At 46.7% G+C, this 22,363-nt stretch overlaps 1 protein-coding gene across 1 annotated transcript in view; it reads right to left on the bottom strand.

Annotated features, from left to right (window-relative positions):
* LOC112072453 (lipopolysaccharide-responsive and beige-like anchor protein) overlaps positions 1-22,363 on the bottom strand; it is a gene marked incomplete at its 5' end in the record, with an annotated part of 121,387 nt that overhangs the window by 93,179 nt on the left and 5,845 nt on the right. The window contains 4 exons of the mRNA XM_070439805.1: positions 2,102-2,221; positions 6,514-6,654; positions 13,793-13,905; positions 14,207-14,322. Coding sequence (XP_070295906.1) covers positions 2,102-2,221; positions 6,514-6,654; positions 13,793-13,905; positions 14,207-14,322 — 490 coding nt within the window. The remainder of the gene's footprint in view (positions 1-2,101; positions 2,222-6,513; positions 6,655-13,792; positions 13,906-14,206; positions 14,323-22,363) is intronic.

Genomic DNA, 22,363 nt, shown 5'->3' with positions numbered 1-22,363 from the left:
AGGGAAACACTGGCTTCCTGTCTAATCATGTATTTGTCTCCATCCTGTTGGACGCAGTGAGCACTGTTCTCAGGTCTGAGCTTGCTTGATAACAGCCTTCCAGGGATTCTGTGTGTGTGCGTACATGTGCATGCATGTGTGCAGCCCTTACAAAACATCCGAATCACATGCGCTTTGGGTCTATGGCGGGTCAGAACATTGGGCCCCCTCTCCACTGGGCTTTGGGTCTATGGCGGGTCAGAACATTGGGCCCCCTCTCCACTGGGCTTTGGGTCTATGGGGGGTCAGAACATTGGGCCCCCTCTCCACTGGGCTCTGGGTCTATGGCGGGTCCTCCTCAATCCTCTGCTACAGTTTGGGTCTCTGAGGCCCCAACCCTCCTCTTTTAACAAGTGACCCACGCTCTTAAAACATTTATGAGTACAGGCAGCCATCTTGTTTAAAATGTAGATTTGGCCTTCTCTTTTGGCCTGGGTCGGGTGGAGTGGTGGCTGGGGGAGTTGGAAGGAGTTGACGGTTGATTGCGCTTCGCCTCCAATGAYAAAACATATGGCTCGCATTACCGGTAACACTTGATTGCGAAAGCCCAAGGAGAGCGAGAGAGAATCTAGTTTTGTCTCAGTCTAGACCTGTCACAGTGGATCAACCACAAGAGCTCCACTCTACATCAAAACACACAGGTCCAGGCTCAACCCTGCACTCAATAATACAGCTTCCATGTTGAGTTTAGCTTAGCTACGTCAAAATAACATTCTGGCGACTTTCCTCGCATGGATGATCTCATTCACCTTGTTAACAAAGAAGGGTTACAAATGAGATGTATCAATTTAGCATGCTAAGTATACCATTTAGCTTTAGCTTCAGGAMTATTGTAGGAAACTCTAAGAACCTTCTATTCCTTCTAAAGGGGGGAAAAAGTCTTAGTGTGTTTTGTATCCCAGTGTATAAAGTGGTGATAACAGGTTAAAGACGCCAGTCCAGTCTGTCTGTAGCGTAGGAGGCCGTGATGACCTCTGGCCACAATCCCCTGACCCCTCCTGACCTTTTGCCTTAGCCCAAAGGCATCGTTGTGTGTGTGTGTACTGTCGAAGTGTACTGGGAGGGGGGGGGGGGGCTGTGGACCCTGCAGTGACCCGTGACAGGACAGGGTTGGGGATCACAGAAGCTGGCCTCTGACCAGAGTAGAGCAGGGGCCACTGCACATAATGGAGGGACCGGGGCAGAGAGTGTAGCGGGGAAGCCCCCTGTATTTCCCCAACCTTGTTAAGAGGGGCCGGGGGGGTGAAGGGTTGAAGGAGACCCCCGGCCCCCGTACCGCCACCTCAGACTGGACAAATTTACACCAGGCCTCCCCGGGTCGACCCCATGGAAGCCAGAGGCCTCGTAAAATGGCCGACCTTCAGTTTGAGGTCAGGTTTTGTGGAGTGGAGAGGTTTAAGATGTGAGGAAGTGGGCTTGTTGTTTTTAGACCAGTGTGTTTGTTTGCTCATTTGATTAGCCATTTCTCTCACCGGTGATGATAGAGAGAGAGAAGAGGGCCTTTGAGAAGGCTTAGGAATTCAATGAAAAGGGTGTAATTTGAACGTTGAATGTTTGTTTGGAATACTTTGGAAGATAATGTTGACATTTGACCCCCTAGTTTTGAAGAGCATATTAAGAACATATTCTTATTTATTATATGCAAAATCTGATATCACTATCTAAATCAATAGATATCCATCAATCAACAAACTAAAGTGTGTTTATTCCACACAGAAAACCATACATTTTATCAAAACACTTCTATCACAACTAAAAGGTACCAGTCTTTAGAGACTGATGCCACCCTCTCCTCCTACCTAGTATGTTCCCTGGCTCCTGGGGTCTGGACAGTGGTGGACTCCCCCACACTGGCGGGCTGCTGAAGGTGTTGAGGGTCTCGGTGTGTGAACTTGTGTGTGAACGTCCAAGGAGTGTTCAGACTGCAGAGGCCCCTCTAGTCGATATCCTGGTACACTGTCTGTCTTTCAACAGCTAGCTCCATGTGAAGAGGTGGCGGCAGTGTGTGTGTGTGTGTGTGTGTGTGTGTGGTGTGTGTGTGTGTGTGTGTGTGTGTGTCTACCTTGACGTCGGACGTGTCTCTCTGGCAGTTCCTCCAGGCTCGGGACACGGAGGAGAAGGTGCGGTCAGCGTGGTCAAACTTCCCTCCCTGGAAGTTGAGGAACATGGTGGTGAAGGGTTCCTGGAAAATGAGAGAAGAAGAATGAGAGTAGAGAACGAGAGAAGAAGAATGAGAGAAAGAATGAGAGAATGATCAGTTATCCACATATCCTCCTAATAGTGTGCTGTGACACTGCGGTGTACTGTACATTTGAGAAAAAGGAGAAGAAGAAATGACATTTGACCCCACATCCTATGATTAAGCGTTTTTAAAGTATAGTAAAATGAGTCTGAATTGTGTACACTGAGTATACCCCCTCAAAACAGCCTTCATCAGTCAGGAATCCAGTCTACAGGGTGTTAAAAAGTGCTCTAAAGGAATGCTGGCCCATGTTGACTCCAATGCTTCCCACAGTTGTGTCAAGTTGGCTGGTATGCCTTTGGGAGGTGGAACATTCTTGAAACACACAGGAAACTATTGAGTGTGAAAAACCCAGCAGCGTTGCAGTTTTGACACAAACCGGTGCGCCTGGCACCTACTATCAACCCGTTAAAAAACACTATTTAGTCTTTCCATTCACCCTCAATGGCACACATACACAATCCATGTCTCAATTGTCTCAAGGCTTAAACATCCTTATTAACATTTACATTTACATTTTAGTCATTTAGCAGACGCTCTTATCCAGAGCAACTTACAGTAGAGTGTTTTTTTTTTTTACATACTGAGAACAAGGATATCCCTACCGGCCAAACCCTCCCTACCGGCCAAACCCTCCCTAACCCGGACGACGCTATGCCAATTGTGCGTCGCCCACGGATCTCCCGGTTGCGGCCGGCTGCAACAGAGCTGGGCGCGAACCCACCTAGCCTGGCGCATGGGCTGCGACATCCCAGAGACTCTGGTGGCGCAGCTAGCACTGCGATCAGTGCCCTAGACACTGCGCCCACCCGGGAGATTAACCGGTCCTCCTCCCCTTCATCTACACTTATTTAAGTGGATTTAACAAAGTGACATCAATAAGGGATCATAGCTTTCACCTGGTTAGTCTATGTAATGGAAAGAGCAGGTGTTCTTAATATTATGTACACTCAGTGTTAATATACTGAAGTTCACTGTGTATATTAGCCAAAAATAACAGCGTTTGCTTATATGGCTAAAAACACATGTTTTGCAACAACACTCAAATCTGGCTTTACATTTCTGTAATCTACATTTCCATAAGTTGCTTTTTAAGGTAATATCTTACAGCTAATACCCTCAATGCAACGACGACAGATTGTCTGACTTGTTGACACTGTCACAAACCASTGAAATGAACTAAGCGAACGGCAGGCGTCACTGTGTGGCTGTAAAGCCTGTAGAGGTGTGTTATTGGTGCGTTTCGAATCACGCTTAATCTTGCTTGTGTCGATCAACAGCCCGGCCCTCAGAGACAACAGCCCGGCCCTCAGAGACAACAGCCCGGCCCTCAGAGACAACAGCCCGGCCCTCAGAGACAGCAGCCCGGCCCTCAGAGACAGCAGCCCGGCCCTCAGAGACAGCAGCCCGGCCCTCAGAGACAACAGCCCGTCCCTCTGAAACAACAGCCCGTCCCTCTGAAAACAGACAGCCCGTCCCTCGAAACAAACAGACCCGTCCCTCTGAAAACACAGCCCGTCCCTCTGAAACAACAGCCCGTCCCTCTGAAACAACAGCCCGTCCCTCTGAAACAACAGCCCGTCCTCTAGAACAACAAGCCCGCCCTCTGAAACAACAGCCCGTCCTCTGAAACAACAGCCCGTCCCTCTGAACAACAGCCCCCCTCAGAGACAACAGCCGTCCTCTGAAACAACAGCGTCCCTCTGAAACAACAGCCCGTCCCTCTGAAAAACAACAGCCCGTCCCTCTGAACACAACAAGCCCGCCCTCTGAAACAACAGCCCGCCCTCTGAGAACAACAGCCCGTCCTCTGAACCAACAGCCCGCCCTCTGAGACAACAGCCCGTCCCTCTGAGACAACAGCCCGTCCCTCTGAGACAACACCCGCCTCTGAGACAACAGCCCGGCCCAGAGACAACAGCCCGGCCCTCAGAGACAAACAGCCCGGCCCTCAGAGACAACAGCCCGGCCCTCAGAGACAACAGCCCGCCCTCAGAGACAACAGCCCCGGCCCTCAGAGACAACACCCGGCCCTCGAGACAACCAGCCCGGCCCTCTGAAACAACAGCCGCCCGAACAACAGCCACAGCCGTCCCTCTGAAACCCTCTAAACAAGCCCGTCCCTCTGGAACAACAAAACAGCCCGTCCCTCTGAAACAACAGCCCGTCCCTCTGAATACAACAGCCCGTCACCCCTTGAAAACAACAGCCCGTCCTCTGAAACAACAGCCCGTCCCTCTGAAACCAACAGCCCGTCCTCTGAAACAACAGCCCCCTCCTCTGAAAACACAGCCCGTCCTCTGAAACAACAGCCCGTCCCTCTGAACAACAGCCCGCCCTCTGAAACAACAGCCGTCCCTCTGAAACAACACCGTCCCTCTGAAACAACAGCCCGTCTCTAAACAACAGCCCGTCCTCTGAAAACAAAGACCCGTCCCTCTGAAAACAACAGCCCGTCCCTCTGAATACAACAGCCCGTCCTCTGAAAAACAACAGCCCGTCCCTCCTGAAACCAAGCCCGTCCTCTGAAACAACGCCTCCCTCAGACACACAATCGACCCGTCCCTCTGAAACAACAGCCCGTCCCTCTGAAACAAGCCCGTCCTCTGAAACAACAGCCCGTCCCTCTGAAACAACAGCCCGTCCCTCTGAAACAACAGCCACGCCCCTCTCCAAACAACACCCGTCCCTCTGAAACAACAGCCCGTCCCTCTGAAACAACAGCCCGTCCCTCTAAAAAACAAACAAGCCCGTCCCTCTGAAACAACAGCCCGTCCCTCTGAAACAACACCCTCCCTCCGAAAACAACAGCCCGTCCCTCTGAAACAACAGCCCGTCCCTCTGAAACAACAGCCCGTCCCTCTGAAACAACAGCCCGTCCCTCTGAAACAACAGCCCGTCCCTCAGAAAGAGTCCAAAATGAACTCAGAGTAGGAGTACTGATCTAGGATAATGAATACGATTATATGGACAGGGGGGGACCTGATTCTAGATCAGCACTTTTACTCAGATGATTTTGAATACAGGAGCGGGACTTTTAAGGTCTGCCTTAGTGTTCATTTGGGCTTCCTATCCCATCTATACATTGACACTTGAATTGAAGGGCATTTGGTAAAGTGGATTTAAAATAAGCCAGCAATAAGCCAGCTAATGATGTGATGGGATCAATGGTTGTTTCCATAGGGAGCTACTGGGACAATTACAGGACAATTCAAGGGCCCTGGAAGAAGGTTAGAAGCCCTCCCTGTATGGCAGAATGGTCCCCTGTGGATGGAACAGAAAGAGTGATGTCTGATATTGGCTGTATGAGGGTTACATASAGTGACCAATATAACAAAACACTATCAAAAGCACCACGTGGGAGAAAGATAACTTCATGAAATCTTTAGATTGTTTAGAAGCAGACGTAAAAAAAATAGTACAGAATAATAGCCCCTCATTAAACATAGTTAAATTGAAGACTTAATTAAAAAAATATATTTTCTGAGTTCCTCTTATGTTGCAAAGCAGACACACAGAAAGAAAAATTATGAATTTAGCTTCGACGTGCTGCTTCTCTGTTTTACGAGCAGCACAACATAGAAATAACCAAGGCCAGCCAGGGACAATACGCTGTGCATACGTTAGCGTGTAGATGGAGCCTGTATTTCACTGTGACATAAATCAACCTGACTCTCTATGTATCCATGGCCAATTAGAAAACAACAATTAGCTGCAATGGGGTGTGCTACAAGTCTAATGATGAATAGGTAGTAAATATTACACCATGACGGGTAGGTGGCAACTGTAATGCATTCATTTCTAAATGTAATCTGTTTTTCATAAAGCAGTGACAAAATAGAAGGCCTAAATCCTATTCTATACACATTTTTCGTGGTGGGATTTAGTATTTTAATTGAACCTTAAAATTTACCAAGTTGAACCATTGAGGTCAAAAGAAGTATTTTGCAATTTTAATGTGTCGAAAAAGGCAAGTTATCTTTACAAGCGAGACATTTTCACTGGATAGGTGCAGTGAAATGTGTTGTTTTACAGGGTCAGCCATAGCAGTACGGCAATCGTGGAGAAAATTTGGGTCAAGTGCCTTGTTCAAGGACACGTCGACAGATTTTTCACGTCGGCGGCTCGGGTATTCGAACCAGTGACAAATTTCGGTTACTGGCCCCGACGCTCTAACCGCTAGGCTACTTGGGAGGAGGTGGGGTGGATATAGTTGGGGGTAGTTAACTTACGATGCGCAGCAGCCACATCTGGGTGAAGGAGGAGGTGGAGTAATGGGTTCCGTAGTGGAACTTCGGCACCTGGTCGTCCTCCCAGGATTCATAGCGGTCGTTGAAGAACGCCGCCCTCTTGGGGTTCAGGGCACCAACGGGCTGTGAGGAGAAAGAAACGTAAAATGTTATTACAACAGAGACTGATAGACACGGATAGAGATGGAGATAAAAGATAAACAGAGAGAAAGAGAGAAAGCGTGGCAGTACAAAAAGAAGAAAGAAACATTTTATAACACAGTACATTGAACTCTTTTAGCTTTYAGAGAGCAGACTTTGCTTCAAACACAGGGCATATATATTCAAATGATGTTGGTAACCTTTGTGCRTTCGTCGAATGAATATTAGATGCTGTGTTGTTTTGAGGATCAATCCATTCCAACAGAGTGCATTTCACTTCACAGCCCTGAAACACAACCCCCTGCAGCTAGTCTGTCAGAGAGAACGAATGTGTTGCGATGAAAGGAGGCCTAGGAACATCAATAGCAAGGGCCGGGAGGTTCCTTTTTCCATTTTTATGAATCTGTAGCTAATATACTAGTCAGGAGACACAGCCGCCATTGAGGGTCTAAAAAAAATGGATCAGTTGCATTAATTTTCCATTGATCTCAGAGAAACCAATACCTGCCTGAGCCTGGATTATTATTTAAATGCTCATTTATAGAAATCACTTTTTTTCCCAATTCAATTTTTATTAGTCTTCTATTARCCCTCCTCCTCTTCATCCCTCGCTCCAAACACACCTCCTCTCTGATCAATGGTAATGGAATGATGGCCTTTTGAAGATGACGCACTGGCTGGTGGATCGATAGGCCCTCTCTCATATCATAGTGCTGTCATGGGAGGCCTCGTCCAGGCTGGGGAGAGGCTATTGATCTGATGCTGCTGTTACTGTGTCGGGTGGGTGTAATGGTGTGTGTGTGTGTGTGTCTGATTGTATCCAAGGGTGCACCCATTCAAGACCGTACCCAATTACCTTCCTTATACTCGAACAACCGGAAAAGAACAGGAACACACACACGCCAACACACACACCGCCTCATGCCGACACAGTGTGCTGAGCTGTGCTGTGCTGACAGTGACACACTATTGGCTTACCCAGGGCTACTGGGGGTGGGAGTACACACGCTGAATTATACAGTACAACGATTGGACTGATTTATTGCCGTAATAACGTAGAGCTCATTAAAAAAAAGAAAAGGCTGGAAGAGGAATATAAAATAAAAAGAGACTGAGTGCACTGCAATGAGAGCGAGAATAAAAGAGAGAGCGAGAGACAGCGGGGGAGAGGGGGGAGCGAGAGAGAGAGAGAGAGAGAGAGAGAGAGGGGATAGAAAGAGGGGGAGAGAGCGGAGAGCGTGATAGAGAGAGAGAAAAATAGAGAGAGAGAGAGAAAAATAGAGCGAGAGTGCAAGAGAGAGAGCACGAGAGATCACGAGAGAGAGAGCGTGAGAGAGAGAGAGCGAATGAGAGGGAGAAAGAGAGAGAGTGCTCTACACTCTACATTGTTTACTGCTGTAAATTACCGCCGGGTGGAGAGCGTTGTGCCGCGAGGAGGGCGGCGGTACAATAGAGCGGTGGTGACAGCGTCGTACATCAGGGCCGTCCCCGGTGAGGAGTACTCTGATCGAGTGAACGCTGCCCATTGGGCTAATATGTTCAGGCGGWGCCTGCGAATAGCGCTTTGACGAGCGGTCRGATAAATGWGCTGCTATCGTTGTTTTTAATTAGACTTTGAAYGGGAATGAGATTAGAATAAACCWTGGAYGGAGTTAGATGGTGTTACTGCTTCAAAGAGGAGAATATGGGAGACTTTAATCTTGGATAACGGTTKTATCTGTTGTTCATMAAGAATGTAGATTAGGAAGGTGTTGGGAAATGGTTATTGTAGCATCATTATYAYACCATAGAATKAGCTTACACTTATAAAGTACTATGCTAGCCAACTGCTACCCATAGCCACTCAACTATGCTAGAGGMGTCACTACAGACCCTGGTTTGATTCCAGGCTGTATCACAACCGGCYGTGATTGGGAGATCCATAGGGCGGYGCACAAATTGGCCCAGCGTCATCCGGGTTTGGGCGGGGYAGGTTGTCATTGTAAATAATAATTTGTTCTTAACTGACGTGCCTAGTTAAATAAAGGTTAAATAAAATAAAAACTATACAAGATGGTGTCGGTGATGTGTAATCTTTTATGTGACGCTAAATCCTCTAACATATTAGAAGAACAGGAAATGCATCATACAGTAACACATTATTGCGCTGATATACTGTTTGCAGATCAAATAGAGAGTTATGATATCAAAGGACTCTGATCACAGACACAAATAAAATCATTCAACAGTTAACCGAAGTCAAATCTAACGTCAACCGGATAATACAAAACAATCTTTCCCTACAGTAAAAATCTCTCTGATCTGAATTCAAATGTCAACGACATCAAAGGCAAAAGATGCTATCAAGATGGGCAGAAACCAGACAGTAGCATATAGTTAACCATTACATCTCTCCAAATTATAAGGGTCAGCAGTGATACAACAAACTACAATGTTTCCACATTTAAGGATTATTTGACTAAATAAATCGCTCATTTAGGAAGGCTCAGTCTGAGCTTTGCCAGAGAGCCTTGAGACATAAATCAAACTGTGGTTTTGAGAGGACTGTTTATATATAATGTCCTATTTAAACAGTGAGAATGACGTGGTGTTTGAGGGGTGTCAGAAAACATATGGGAWGCATCTTGAAATCAATACCCCATTAGCCCCCGCGCGGTGCCAAAGTACGAGAGTCCTGGAACCGCTCAATATAAACTCAATATAAAGCTGCGTTATTTTTGCTACATTGCAAATACAGGACCCCCAAACCTGTCCAGGTCAACACCTCGTTCAAGCATCCCGTTTCAGGAGTCCATCCAAATTGCCTGTTTAAAAATGCTCTCAATGTTAGAGCAGCGGTGCGTCCCAAACGTCACCCTATTCATAACATAGTGCACTACTACTACTAAGGAGCGTCCAAAAGTAGTGCACTAGATAGGGACTAAGGTTGTCTAGTGTAAGACCGTGTCCTTATCGTGGTGACTACAATGTTATCTCTGGGCTGGCGTTTCATGTCAGGCCGAGGTTAGAGTTTAGGATGAGAAAGAGCGCCGGGGTATGAAGGGAATCGCTCTGACAGAAGGAACATACATTTGTGAGGACATGCACTCGCGCACGCACACACACGCATGACAGTGTGTGACACACGGGCGTTCGTGGCAATTTCAGCCTCTCAATGTCACAGGGCTCTCGCATGACCTGTTTCTATCAAAGCAGAGCACGACATGAGAGGGGGAGGGAGGGAGGGTAGACTGRAAATAATCATAATTTGGGGGGTGCGTATATTTGTCCTGTTACACACAAGGGTATAATGGAAATGTGTTTTGTTGTATATCCCAACTCTCCCTGAGAGACGCGCAGGGAGCGGGGTCACGGCCAGGGTCGCCATTGTACAGCAACCCTGGAGCATTTAGGGCTAAGTGCCTTGCTCAAGGGCACAGCGACAGATTTTTTTTTTTTTATGTTCACCTTGTAGGCTCCGGTATTCGAACCAGCAACCTTTCGGTTACTGGCCCAACACTCCAACCTCGAGAAAAAGAGGAGAGAGAGAAGGAGAGATATCAGAAGGGGGGATTATGATGAACCAAACTAAACGAGCAGCCAATAGAGGAGGAGTACCGCGTGTCGGAGCGGCTGTCCTTTCCCAGACGATGCAGTCTGCCACGCTCCACTGGTCATACACTGATATCACACCATGTCAACAGCATGAAGAAAACTGGTGGAGTAAAGATTGGTCGGCCCCGCGTCTCTCCTTCCTTCACTCCCTCGCTCTTCAATGAGAATGGGGGGATGAGGGAGGCAGAGAGAGTAGAGAGGGATACGGAGAGGCAGAGAGAGAGGGGTGAAACAAAAAAGTCTGCCCACACTCCTCTCCTCCTTCCCCTTTTTTCTTCGTTCTCCCTCTCTCTCCCTCTTCCTTCCCCTGTTCTGTCGTTCTTCCTCTCTCTCTCTCCTCCTCCCCTTGTTCTGTCGTTCTCCCTACTCTCCCCCTCTTCCTTCCCCTTGTTCTGTCGTTCTTCTCCCTCTCTCTCCTCTCCTCCTTCCCTTGTTCTGTCGTCTCCCTCTCTCTCCTCTCCGTCCTTCCCCTTGTTCTCTCTGTTCTTGTCCCTCTCCCTCTTCCTTCCCTTTTTCTTCCCCTCTCCCTCTTCCTTCCCCTTTTCTGTCGTTCTCCCTCTCTCCCCTCTTGTCTCGTTCTCACTCTCTCTCCCCTTGTACTGTCGTTCTCCCGCCTCTCTCCCCCTTTCTGTCGTTCTCAATCTCTCCCCCCTTGTTCCGTCCTCTCTCCCTCTCTCCCTCTCTCCCCCCTGTTCCGTCGTTCTCCCTCTCTCCTTTCCCTCTCTCGCCCTCCATCCTGGTTCCGTCGTCCTCCCTCTCTTCTCCCCTGTTCCTCGTTCTCACTCTTCTGCTCCCCTTCGTGTCCCCTCTTCTCTCCCCTTGTTCCTCGTCTCCCCTCTCTCTCCCCTTGTTCCGTCGTTCTCCCTCTCTCTCCCCTTGTTCCGTCGTCCTCCCCTCTCTCTCCCCTGTTCCGTCGTTCTCCCCTCTCTTCCTTCCTCTTCTTCCCTTCTTCCCTCCGTCTTCCCCTTGCTCGTCGTTCTCCCTCTCTCTCCCCTTGTTCTGTCGTTCTCACTCTCTTCTCCCCTTGTTCTGTGTCACTCTCTCTCCCCTGTCTGTCTTTCTCACTCTCTCTTCCCTTGTTCTGTCGTTCTCACTTCTCTCCCCTTTCTGTCGTTCTCATCTCTCTCCCCTTTTCTGTCTTCTCACTCCTTTCCCTTGTTCTGTCGTTCTTCACTCTCTCTCCCTTTTCTGTCTTCTCCTCTCTCTCCCCTGTTCTGTCTTCTCACTCCTCTTCCCCTTCGTCGTTCTCCCTCTCTCTCCCCTTGTTCTGTCGTCTCACTCCTCTCCCTTTCTGTCGTTCTCACCTCTCTCCCTTGTTCTGTCGTTTCACTCTCCTCTCCCCTTTTCGTCTTCTCACTCTTCTCTCCCTTGTTCTTCGTCCACTCTCTCTCCCCTTGTTCTGTCGTTCTCACTCTCTCTCCCCTGTTCTGTCTCTCCTCTCTCTCCCCTTCTGTCTTCTCACTCCTCTGTCTCCCCTGTTCTGTCTTCTCACTCTCTCTCCCCTTGTTCTGTCGTCTCACTCTCTCTCCCCCTGTTCTTCGTCTCCTCTCTCTCCCCCTGTCTGTCGTTCTCCTCTCCTCCCCTTCTTCTCGTCTCACTCTCTCTCCCTTGTTCTGTCTTCTCCCTCTCTCTCCCCTTGTTCTATCTCATTCCCTCCCTCTCTCTGCTGCTCAGTTTCTCCCTGGGCGTTGAGCTCGACTGAGCACAGAGGCTGAGCTGTCAAACTCTGGAGAAGAGGGGATGAGGGGAGGAGGAGGGAGAGAGCTGCTATGGCTGTCATGTGTCAGCCTAGTGGCAAAATGAAGCACAAATAAACAGAGCGAGGGGGGCGAGTACACAGCCGCATGGTGGGAAACACTACACAAGCAAGGTAGAGAGAGAGAAACGGCATGGAGGACTGGTCAAAGGAGGACTCTGGAACGGTGTTGATGGTATGACAGGATGAGTGTGTGGTGTGTATGAAGTCGAGAAGCAGTTAGGCAATGACAGTTCACAAAAAGCCAGAGAAGTCTTTTCAAGAGAGCATGCATTCACTCCAGCTGAATCCATCCTCAGTCATAGCAAGATGGACGCTTCTGCATTCCACCTCTACCTCAAATCCTTGCCAGCCAGGCAAACTTGGGCCAGACGCACATTAGAAGTGAATGGCCATCTCTGTGTGGCTCTAGAGTGCATTACTGCCCAGGTATACTCTGCCTGTCCATTACTGCACATGCCTGTTGTTTCCTGTGGTCCGGCTGATTTATTCKGCCATTTTGGYTTAAGCCAGACACGGGCGCTCCATCATCTCACTCTCAAAGTAATCCTCTGTCCTCCCACCATTGGGCGCCATTACACATAATTAATGGCCGTTCTGGGGCTGCTGCGACTGGCAGGCTTTGGAGATGGGCCTTTTAAAAGTGTGTGTGTGTTTTAAAAGCATCAGGAGGGGAGAGTAAGACATCTTCCATTGTTCTTAATCATCTGTAGAGAGCATTCCTTTACTTCAGAGGAAGCGGCGGGAGGGGGCTTCAGACTGACTTCAATTAATAAATGATGGAGTTTTGCACATGTAAGAGAAAATGCCATTTTAGACTTCTGTCCAGGTCAAATACAAAATGGAGTCTTGGTATTACATGACTTCCTCTATATGTGTAAGAAGTGATACCATCTAAGAGTACCCCTTAACGTATGCTTCCTAGTTTAAACAGTTTCTGCATACATTATGACGACATGTTATGACGTTTTGGTGTTTGACAGCGTTCAGCATTATTATTCTTCTGGCAGTTCGAGCACACACATTTAGTTTTTTTAGGCTTGTGGAAGTTCGGTATCCGAAGTCTACGCCCCTTCGTCGGTGATTGGTCACCAGTAGGCATTCTTCAAAGAAGTGTTTGTCATTCAACGACAGACGACAAGTTTTCATGCACATTTTCTGTTGTTGAGAAATACTGCACCAAACATCTCAGATGTAAAAAGACCTCTGTAAAAACACCAAAATTAATTACAGATTTATTGAGTTATCTTAGATTGACTATTTTGAGGAAGTTTACCGACTACTGCATCTCAAGAGGGACAAATATTGCCGCTTTTTCAAGGTATTTTAAGGTAGTATGCGAGCACATACGTTCACTTCACCTAGCCGAGTTCTGCTAGGAGCAAATCAAACCTATGTATGAGGACGCCTTTAGCCAGTGAGTGAGAGTGAGAGAGTGAGAGAGTGTGAGAGAGAGAGAGTGAGAGAGAGAGATAAGCTGTTCTTTCCTCTCTGCTGTGTGTTGTACAGAGATGGCTATCAGCACCCAGTGATTAAAGAGACGTCTTACTTAACTATGATCAATCGCAATTACACAGCCACTACTCAGGCCAGGGGAGTGGGCAGTGATTAACAAACAGCCTGCTAATCATTCCAGCCACAACTCCCCTACATACTCCCTCATAGCCTACTACCTTATAGGACTTTCYATCAGCGCTGACTCAGCTAGTCACAGAGAACCTGTCTTCAGYGACGCGTCTCTTTCTTCCTAAGTGTGCGTGGGTGTGTTACCTTGGACAGGTCTCTGTAGTTGCTGGGCAGAGTGAGGTCCAGGTCTTCAGTGTCGTAGTTCGTGATGACCCAGGGGAAGACGGGGTACTGATTCAGGTCGTTGTACGTACGGCCTGGAGGGAGGRAGACATAGGGGGAGTGGTCACAACAGTCTCAAATTAGTCAACATCATCATCAAACTTCTAGAACKGAACATGTCTAGTAATCTAAATGTCTGGACACCAGACTCCCTTTTCAATTAGAGCTTAAATGTGGAATATATTTTTACTAACTATGAAGAAAATGAAGTCAGAGGATGAAACCATGTTGGCCAAACAGAGTTTACATCATTGACCACGTATGTTCATAATAGCTGGGTGTGTTGTCATTCCCTATGRTGACAGTCCAKTGACAGTGGGGTAACACTGGTCTTACCAGAGATGGTGTTGAGGAAGATCAGGTACTCAAAGTTGGAGATCTCTCTGCGCTGCCAGCGCTGGGTCATGTTGGAGGCCTTGTAGAGCTGCTTGGGACTGGCCTGGGAGATACGCCTGGAGGAGGGGGAACACACACTGCCTGGTTAGATGCCGGGCTCTCTGGTTAGATGCCGGGCTCTCTGGTTAGATACCGCTCTTCTGGTTAGATATCCGGGCTCTTCTGGTTAGATACCGGGCTCTTCTGGTTAGATACCGGGCTCTCTGGTGTACCGGTCTTGTGTTAGATACCGGGCTCTTCTGGTTAGATACCGGGCTCTTCTGGTTAGATACCGGGCTCTTCTGGTTAGATACCGGCTCTTCTGGTTAGATACGGGTTTGTCGATACCGGGCTCTTCTGGTTAGATACCCGGGCTCTCTGGTTAGATACGGGCTCTTCTGGTAGATACCGGGCTCTTCTGGTTAGATACCGGGCCCTTCTTGGTTAGATACCGGGCTCTTCTGGTTAGATACCGGGCTCTTCTGGTTAGATACCGGGCGTCTTCTGGTTAGTACCGGGCTCTTCTGGTTAAGAACCGGCTCTTCTGGTTAGATACCGGGCTTTCTGGTTAGATATCCGGGCTCTCTGGTTAGATACCGGGCTCTTCTGGTTAGATACCGGGCTCTCTCTGGTTAGATACCGGGCCTTTCTGGTTAGTACCGGGCTCTTCTGGTTAGATACCGGGCTTCTTCTAGTTTAGATCACCGGGCTCTCTGGTTAGATACCGGGCCTCTTCTGGTAGATACCGGGCTCTTCTGGTTAGATACCGGCTCTTTGGTAGATACCGGCTCTTCTGGTTAGATACCGGGCTCTTCTGTTAGATACCGGGCTCTTCTGGTTAGATACCGGGCTCTTCTGGTTAGAATACCGGGCTCTTCTGGTTAGATACCGGGCTCTTCTGGTTAGATACCGGGCTCTTCTGGTTTAGATACGGCTCTTCTGGTTTGATCCGGCTTTAATGCCAGTCCATAAGTGCTGGCAAACAAGACATTGACAACACTTTCAAAGAAAAACACTTCAGACCCACTGTGAATTATGAAAACATAACCTAATACCAGAGGATTGGTGTGTTTCAAGATGTCCAACTTCAATAATTAAACTGATTCAGTCCACGGCCTTAGTAAAGTCTCTAAATGCAAACGTTCCAATATGAAATAGGTATTGATATTTAGGCACACTGAATGAAAAAGAAAAATATGCAATGAGTAGGGTTAATTCTTCGCATGCGGATACACACACTGATCCCCCCGCAACACACACACACACGCAGGCCCCCGGAGCATGATGTATGCTGGGGGACTTAAACAAATGACCCCCAATCCAATTAAAACAAAGGCAAATTATGGAATTAATCACTGTCACAGTGTGAGATTATAGTCATTAGGCCGGCAGAAAGTCACAATAACCCCTTTACAACTCCCAGTTTATAGCTTCAAAACACTGAACAAACGTTAGGGCAACATCTGAGTTATATACAAGGCAGCTAAAATCAAATCAAATCTTATGTGTCACATGCGTGGAATACAACAGGTGTAGATCTTACAGTGAAATGCTTACTTAAAAGCCCTTAACCAACAATGCAGTTAAACATAATAAGAAGAATAAATTAATGAGCAGCAGTAAAATAATAGCGAGGATATATACAGGGGGTACCGGTACAGAGTCAATGTGCGGGGGTACAGGTTAGTCAAGGTAGTTGAGGTAATATGTATATGTAGGTAGAGTTATTAAAGTGGCTATGCATAGATAACAGAGAGTAGCAGCAGTGTAAAAGGAGAGGGGGGAGGGCAATGCAAATAGTCTGGGTAGCCATTTGACTAGATGTTCAGGAGTTATGGCTTGGGGGTAGAAGCTGTTTAGAAGCCTCTTGGACCTAGACTTGACGCTCTGGTATAGTTTGTCGTGTGGTAGCAGAGAGAACAGTCTATAACTAGGATGGCTGGAGTCTCTGACAATTTTTAGGGCCTTCCCCTGACACCGCCTGGTATAGAGGTCCTGGATGGCAGGAAGCTTGGCCCCAGTGATGTACTGGGCCATACGCACTACCCTCTGAGGTGCCTTGCGGTCAGAGGCCGAACAGTTGCCATACCAGGCAGTGATGCAACCGGTCAGGATGCTCTCGATGGTGCAGCTGTAGAACCTTTTGAAGATCTGAGGACCCATGCCAAGTCTTTTCAGTCTCCTGAGGGGGAATAGGTTTTGTCGTGCTCTCTTCACGACTTTCTAGGTGTGCTTGGACCATGTTAGTTTGTTGGTGTTGTGGACACCAAGGAACTCGAAGCTCTCAACCTGCTCCACTACAGCCCCGTCGATGAGAACAGGGGCGTGCTTGGTCCTCCTTTTCCTGGAGTCCACAATCTACTTTGTCTTGATCAAATGCTAAACCATATGAAGGTTAGGCCAGAGGACAAATGCTAGGGAAATCTTGTTTCTTTATAGGTACTTAAAATGCTGTCTGAATGTTAGGTCCAACGTTTTTGAGACATTAATGTATAGTGAAAGAGAGGTTGGGGTGAAGCCTAGGTAGTCGATATACCTAATTGGGATTTATTTCTATATTATTTTGAATTTGAAGCGGCTCCATATTTTTGTGGAAACCGAGCCATGGATTGACAGAACTTGTTTGCCTTCCTCTGTAGCTGCGGTCATGTTCAACTTCCCAGATGCAGGCACGGTCAAGAAGGTGGTCCAATGCCTCCCTCGCGTGGGGGTGGGCACCAACTTTGGCCTCCACAGACCAGGTCAGTCTATCTCTTTCTATTTTGTTCTCTCTCTCTCTCTCTCTCTCTCTCTTCTCTCTCTCGCTCTCGCTCTCTCTCCATCTTCCTGCGGTGGAGGGTTGGTATGTGTTCATACCCACTTTGTCTCGTCAGCTGACACTAAACACTTGTGGGCTTAGCGTGTAACACTGGCATTTCACGTGTCACAACGTCACGCTTCAGCACGTTCTGAGAAAACCACCACAGAAAGAGTGGAAAACACACACACAGACACACACATATATACACACACACACAGTCCAAGGTATAGAGTGGGCACCCCCCCCAACTCTCTCCCTCTTCTCTCTTGCCTTCTTATGACTGCATGTCTGCAGCACCCTGCATAGCCAAGTCAGCCTGTGTACTGCACTGTATGGCTGTAGCCAAGCCAAAGACAGAATGGAAATTGAGAAATGTCCAAGAAAATTCCCAAGGAGTATCCAGTGTTTTGCTGCTGCTAGTTGGCGTGATAGTGATATGGACCACATCCATTTTGTAACCCATGAGAGTGTTGAAATGTGTGTTTTTGTAAGAGTCAGATTGTGTGTATCTGTTTGTTTTTGTGTCCTGTGTGTGTGCGTGCTTGAGGGAGGGAGGGAGGGAGGAGGGAGGGAGGGTGTCAGTCCCATTAATCAACATGGTGTAGCTCAGCCTGGGTGCACTGTGTCTCTTTTGACCTGGAGACAACTGTACAGCCCAGTCTGTTCTCACATCATCACTACTCCCTCAGCATTACATTATACAGCCTTTACCACAACCTACAGTACCTCTACCTCACAATATGTTACCACAACCTACAGTACCTTTACCTCACACTATATGTTTACCACAACCTGCTGTACTCTACTCACACTATAATGTTTACCACAGCCTGCAGTACCTCTACTCACACTATGTTTACCACACCTACAGTACCTTTACCTCACACTATGTACCACAACCTGCAGTACCTCTACTCATACACTATAATGTTTACCACAACCTGCAGTACCTCTACCTCACACTATAATGTTTACACACAACCTGCAGTACCTCTACCTCACACATGTTTACCACACACCTGCAGTACCTCTACCTCACACTATAATGTTTACCACAACCTGCAGTACTCTACTCACACTATGTTTACCACAACCTGCAGTACCTCTACCTCACACTATAATGTTTACCACAACCACTCAGTACCTCTACTCACACTATAATGTTTACCACAACCTACAGTACCTCTACCTCACACTATAATGTTTACCACAACCTACAGTACCTCTACCTCACACTATAAATGTTTACCACAACCTACAGTACCTTCTACTCACACTATAATGTTTACCACAACCTACGTATCCTCTACCTCACACTATAATGTTTACCACAACCTGCTGTACCTCTACCTCACATCTATGTTTACCACAGCCTGCAGTACCTCTACCTCACAATATGTTTACCACAACCTACAGTACCTCAACCTCACACTATGTTTACCCAACCTACAGTACCTCTACCTCACACTGTAATGTTTACCACAACCTGCAGTACCTCTACCTCACACTATAATGTTTACCACAACCTACAGTACCTCTACCTCACACTATAATGTTTACCACAACCTGCAGTACCTCTACCTCACACTATGTTTACCACAATCTGCAGTACCTCTACCTCACACTATAATGTTTACCACAACCTGCAGTACCTCTACCTCACACTATAATGTTTACCACAACCTGCAGTACCTCTACCTCACACTATAATGTTTACCACAACCTACAGTACCTCTACATCTCACACTATAATGTTTACCACACCTGCAGTACCTATACCTCACAATATGTTTACCACAACCTGCAGTACTCTACCTCACACTGTAATTGTTACCACAACCTGCAGTACCTCTACCTCACACTATAATGTTTACCACAACCTACAGTACTCTACCTCACACTATAATGTTTACCACAACCTACAGTACCTCTTACCTCACACTATAATGTTTACCACAACCTACAGTACCTCTACCTCACACTTATGTTTACCACAGCCTGCAGTACCTCTACCTCACACTATGTTTACCACAGCCTGCAGTACCTCTACCTCACCCTATAATGTTTACCACAACCTGCAGTACCTCTACCTCGCCCTATAATGTTTACCACAACCTAACCAGTACCTCTACCTCACACTATAATGTTTACCACAACCTGCAGTACTTCTACCTCACACTATAATGTTACCACAACCTACAGTACCTCTACCTCACACTATGTTTACCACAACCTGCGTACCTCTACCTCACACTATAATGTTTACCACAACACCTACCTTACCTCTACCTCACACTATAATGTTTACCACAACCTACAGTACCTCTACCTCACACTATAATGTTTACGACAACCTGCAGTACCTCTACCTCACACTATAATGTTTACCACAACCTGCAGTACCTCTACCTCACACTATAATGTTTACGACAACCTGCAGTACTCTCACTCACACTATAATGTTTACCACAACTTACAGTACCTCTACCTCACACTGTAATGTTTACCACAACCTACAATACCTCTACCTCAACACTGTAATGTTTACCACAACTTACAGTACTCTACCTCACCCTGTAATGTTTACCACAATTTACAGTACCTCTACCTCACACTATAATGTTTACACAATTACAGTACCTCTATTCACACTATAATGTTTACCACAACCTGCAGTACCTCTATCTCACACTATAATGTTTACCACAACCTGCAGTGCCTCTACCTCACACTATAATGTTTACCACAACCTGCAGTACCTCTACCTCACACTATATGTTTACCACAACCTGCAGTGCCTCTACCTCACACTATAATGTTTCCACAACCTGCAGTGCCTCTACCTCACACTATGTTTACCACAACCTGCAGTACCTCTACCTCACACTATAATGTTTACCACAACCTGCAGTACCTCTACCTCAACTATGTTTACCACAACCTGCAGTACCTCTACCTCACACTATAATGTTTACCACAACCTACAGTACCTCTACCTCACACTATAATGTTTCACAACTTACAGTACCTCTACCTCACACTGTAATGTTTACCACAAACCTGCAGTACCTCTACCTCACACTATGTTTACCACAACCTGCAGTACCTCTACCTCACAATAATGTTTACCACAACCTACAGTACCTCAACCTCACACATATGTTTACACAACCTACAGTACCTCTACTCACACTGTAATGTTTTACCACAACCTGCAGTACCTCTACCTCACACTATAATGTTTACGACAACCTGCAGTACCTCTACCTCACACTATAATGTTTACACAACCTGCAGTACCTCTACCTCACACTATAATGTTTACGACAACCTGCAGTACCTCTACCTCACACTATAATGTTTACCACAACCTACAGTACTCTACCTCACACTATAATGTTTACACACACCTACAGTACTCTACCTCACACTATAATGTTTACCACAACCTGCAGTACCTCTACCTCACACTATAATGTTTCCACAACCTGCAGTACCTCTACCTCACCTATAATGTTTACCACAACCTACAGTACCTCTATTCTCACACTATAATGTTTACCACAACCTGCAGTACTATCCTCACATATGTTTACCACACCTCAGTACCTCTACCTCACACTTAATGTTACCACAACCTGCAGTACCTTACCTCACACTATAATGTTTACCACAACCTACAGTACTCTACCTCACACTATATATGTTTACCACAACCTACAGTACCTTACCTCACACATAATGTTTACCCAACCTACAGTACCTCTACCTCCCACTATGTTTACCACAGCCTGCAGTACCTACCTCACACTATGTTTACCACAGCCTGCAGTACCTCTACCTCACCCATAATGTTTACCACAACCTGCAGTACCTCTACCTCGCCTATAATGTTTACCACAACCTACAGTACCTCTACCTCACACTATAATGTTTACCACAACCTGCGAGTACTTCTACCTCACACTATAATGTTTACCACACCTACAGTACCTCTACCTCACACTATGTTACACACACCTGCAGTACCTCTACCTCACACTATAATGTTTACCACAACCTACCTTACTTCTACTCACACTATAATGTTTACCACAACCTACAGTACCTCTACCTCACACTATAATGTTTTACGACAACCTGCAGTACCTCTACTCACACTATAATGTTTACCACAACTGCAGTACTCTACCTCACACTATAATGTTTACGACAATCTGCAGTACCTCTACCTCACACTATAATGTTTACCACAACTTACAGTACCTCTACTTCACACTGTAATGTTTACCACAACCTACATACTCTACCTCACACTGTAATGTTTACCACAACTTCAGTACCTCTACCTCACACTGTAATGTTTACCACAATTTCCAGTACCTCTACCTCACACTATAATGTTTACCCCAACTTACAGTACCTCTATCTCACACTATAATGTTTACCACAACCTGTAACCTCTATCTCACACCTATATGTTTACCACAACCTGCAGTGCCTCTACCTCACACTATAATGTTTACCACAACCTGCAGTACCTCTACCTCACACTATAATGTTTACCACAACCTGCAGTGCCTCTACCTCACACATAATGTTTACCACAACCTGCAGTGCCTCTACCTCACACTATAATGTTTACCACAACCTGCAGTACCTCTACCTCACACTATGTTTACCCCACCTGCAGTACCTTCACTCACACTATGTTTACCACAACCTGCAGTACTCTACCTCACACTATAATGTTTACCACAACCTGCAGTACCTCTACCTCACACTATGTTTACCACAACCTGCAGTACCTTACCTCACACTATGTTTACCACAACCTGCAGTGCCTCTACCTCACACTATATGTTTACCACAACCTGCAGTACCTCTACCCACACTATGTTTACCACAACCTGCAGTACCTTTACCTCACACTATGTTACCACAACCTGCAGTACCTCACCTCCCAATATATGTTTACACAACCTGCAGTACCTCTACCTCACACTATAATGTTTACCACAACCTGCAGTACCTCTACCTCACAATATGATGTTTACCACAACCTGCAGTACATCTACCTCACACTATAATGTTTACCACAACCTGCAGTACCTCTACCTCACACTATAATGTTTACCACACCGGCAGTACCTCTACCTCACACTATAATGTTTACCACAACCGGCAGTACCTCTACCTCACACTATGTTTACCACAACCTACAGTACCTCTACCTCACATATGTTTACCACAACATCACATCCACACCAGTGTTGCAATAACATTTCCCTAACATTCAGTGAGTTTTTCTTTAGGTA

Source organism: Salvelinus sp. IW2-2015, unplaced genomic scaffold (assembly GCF_002910315.2).
Source record: "Salvelinus sp. IW2-2015 unplaced genomic scaffold, ASM291031v2 Un_scaffold1933, whole genome shotgun sequence".
In the NCBI taxonomy this organism is placed as follows: Eukaryota; Metazoa; Chordata; class Actinopteri; order Salmoniformes; family Salmonidae; genus Salvelinus; species Salvelinus sp. IW2-2015.
The sequence above is the reverse complement of the archived record's forward strand: the minus strand, read 5'-3'. Positions and strand labels throughout refer to the sequence as shown.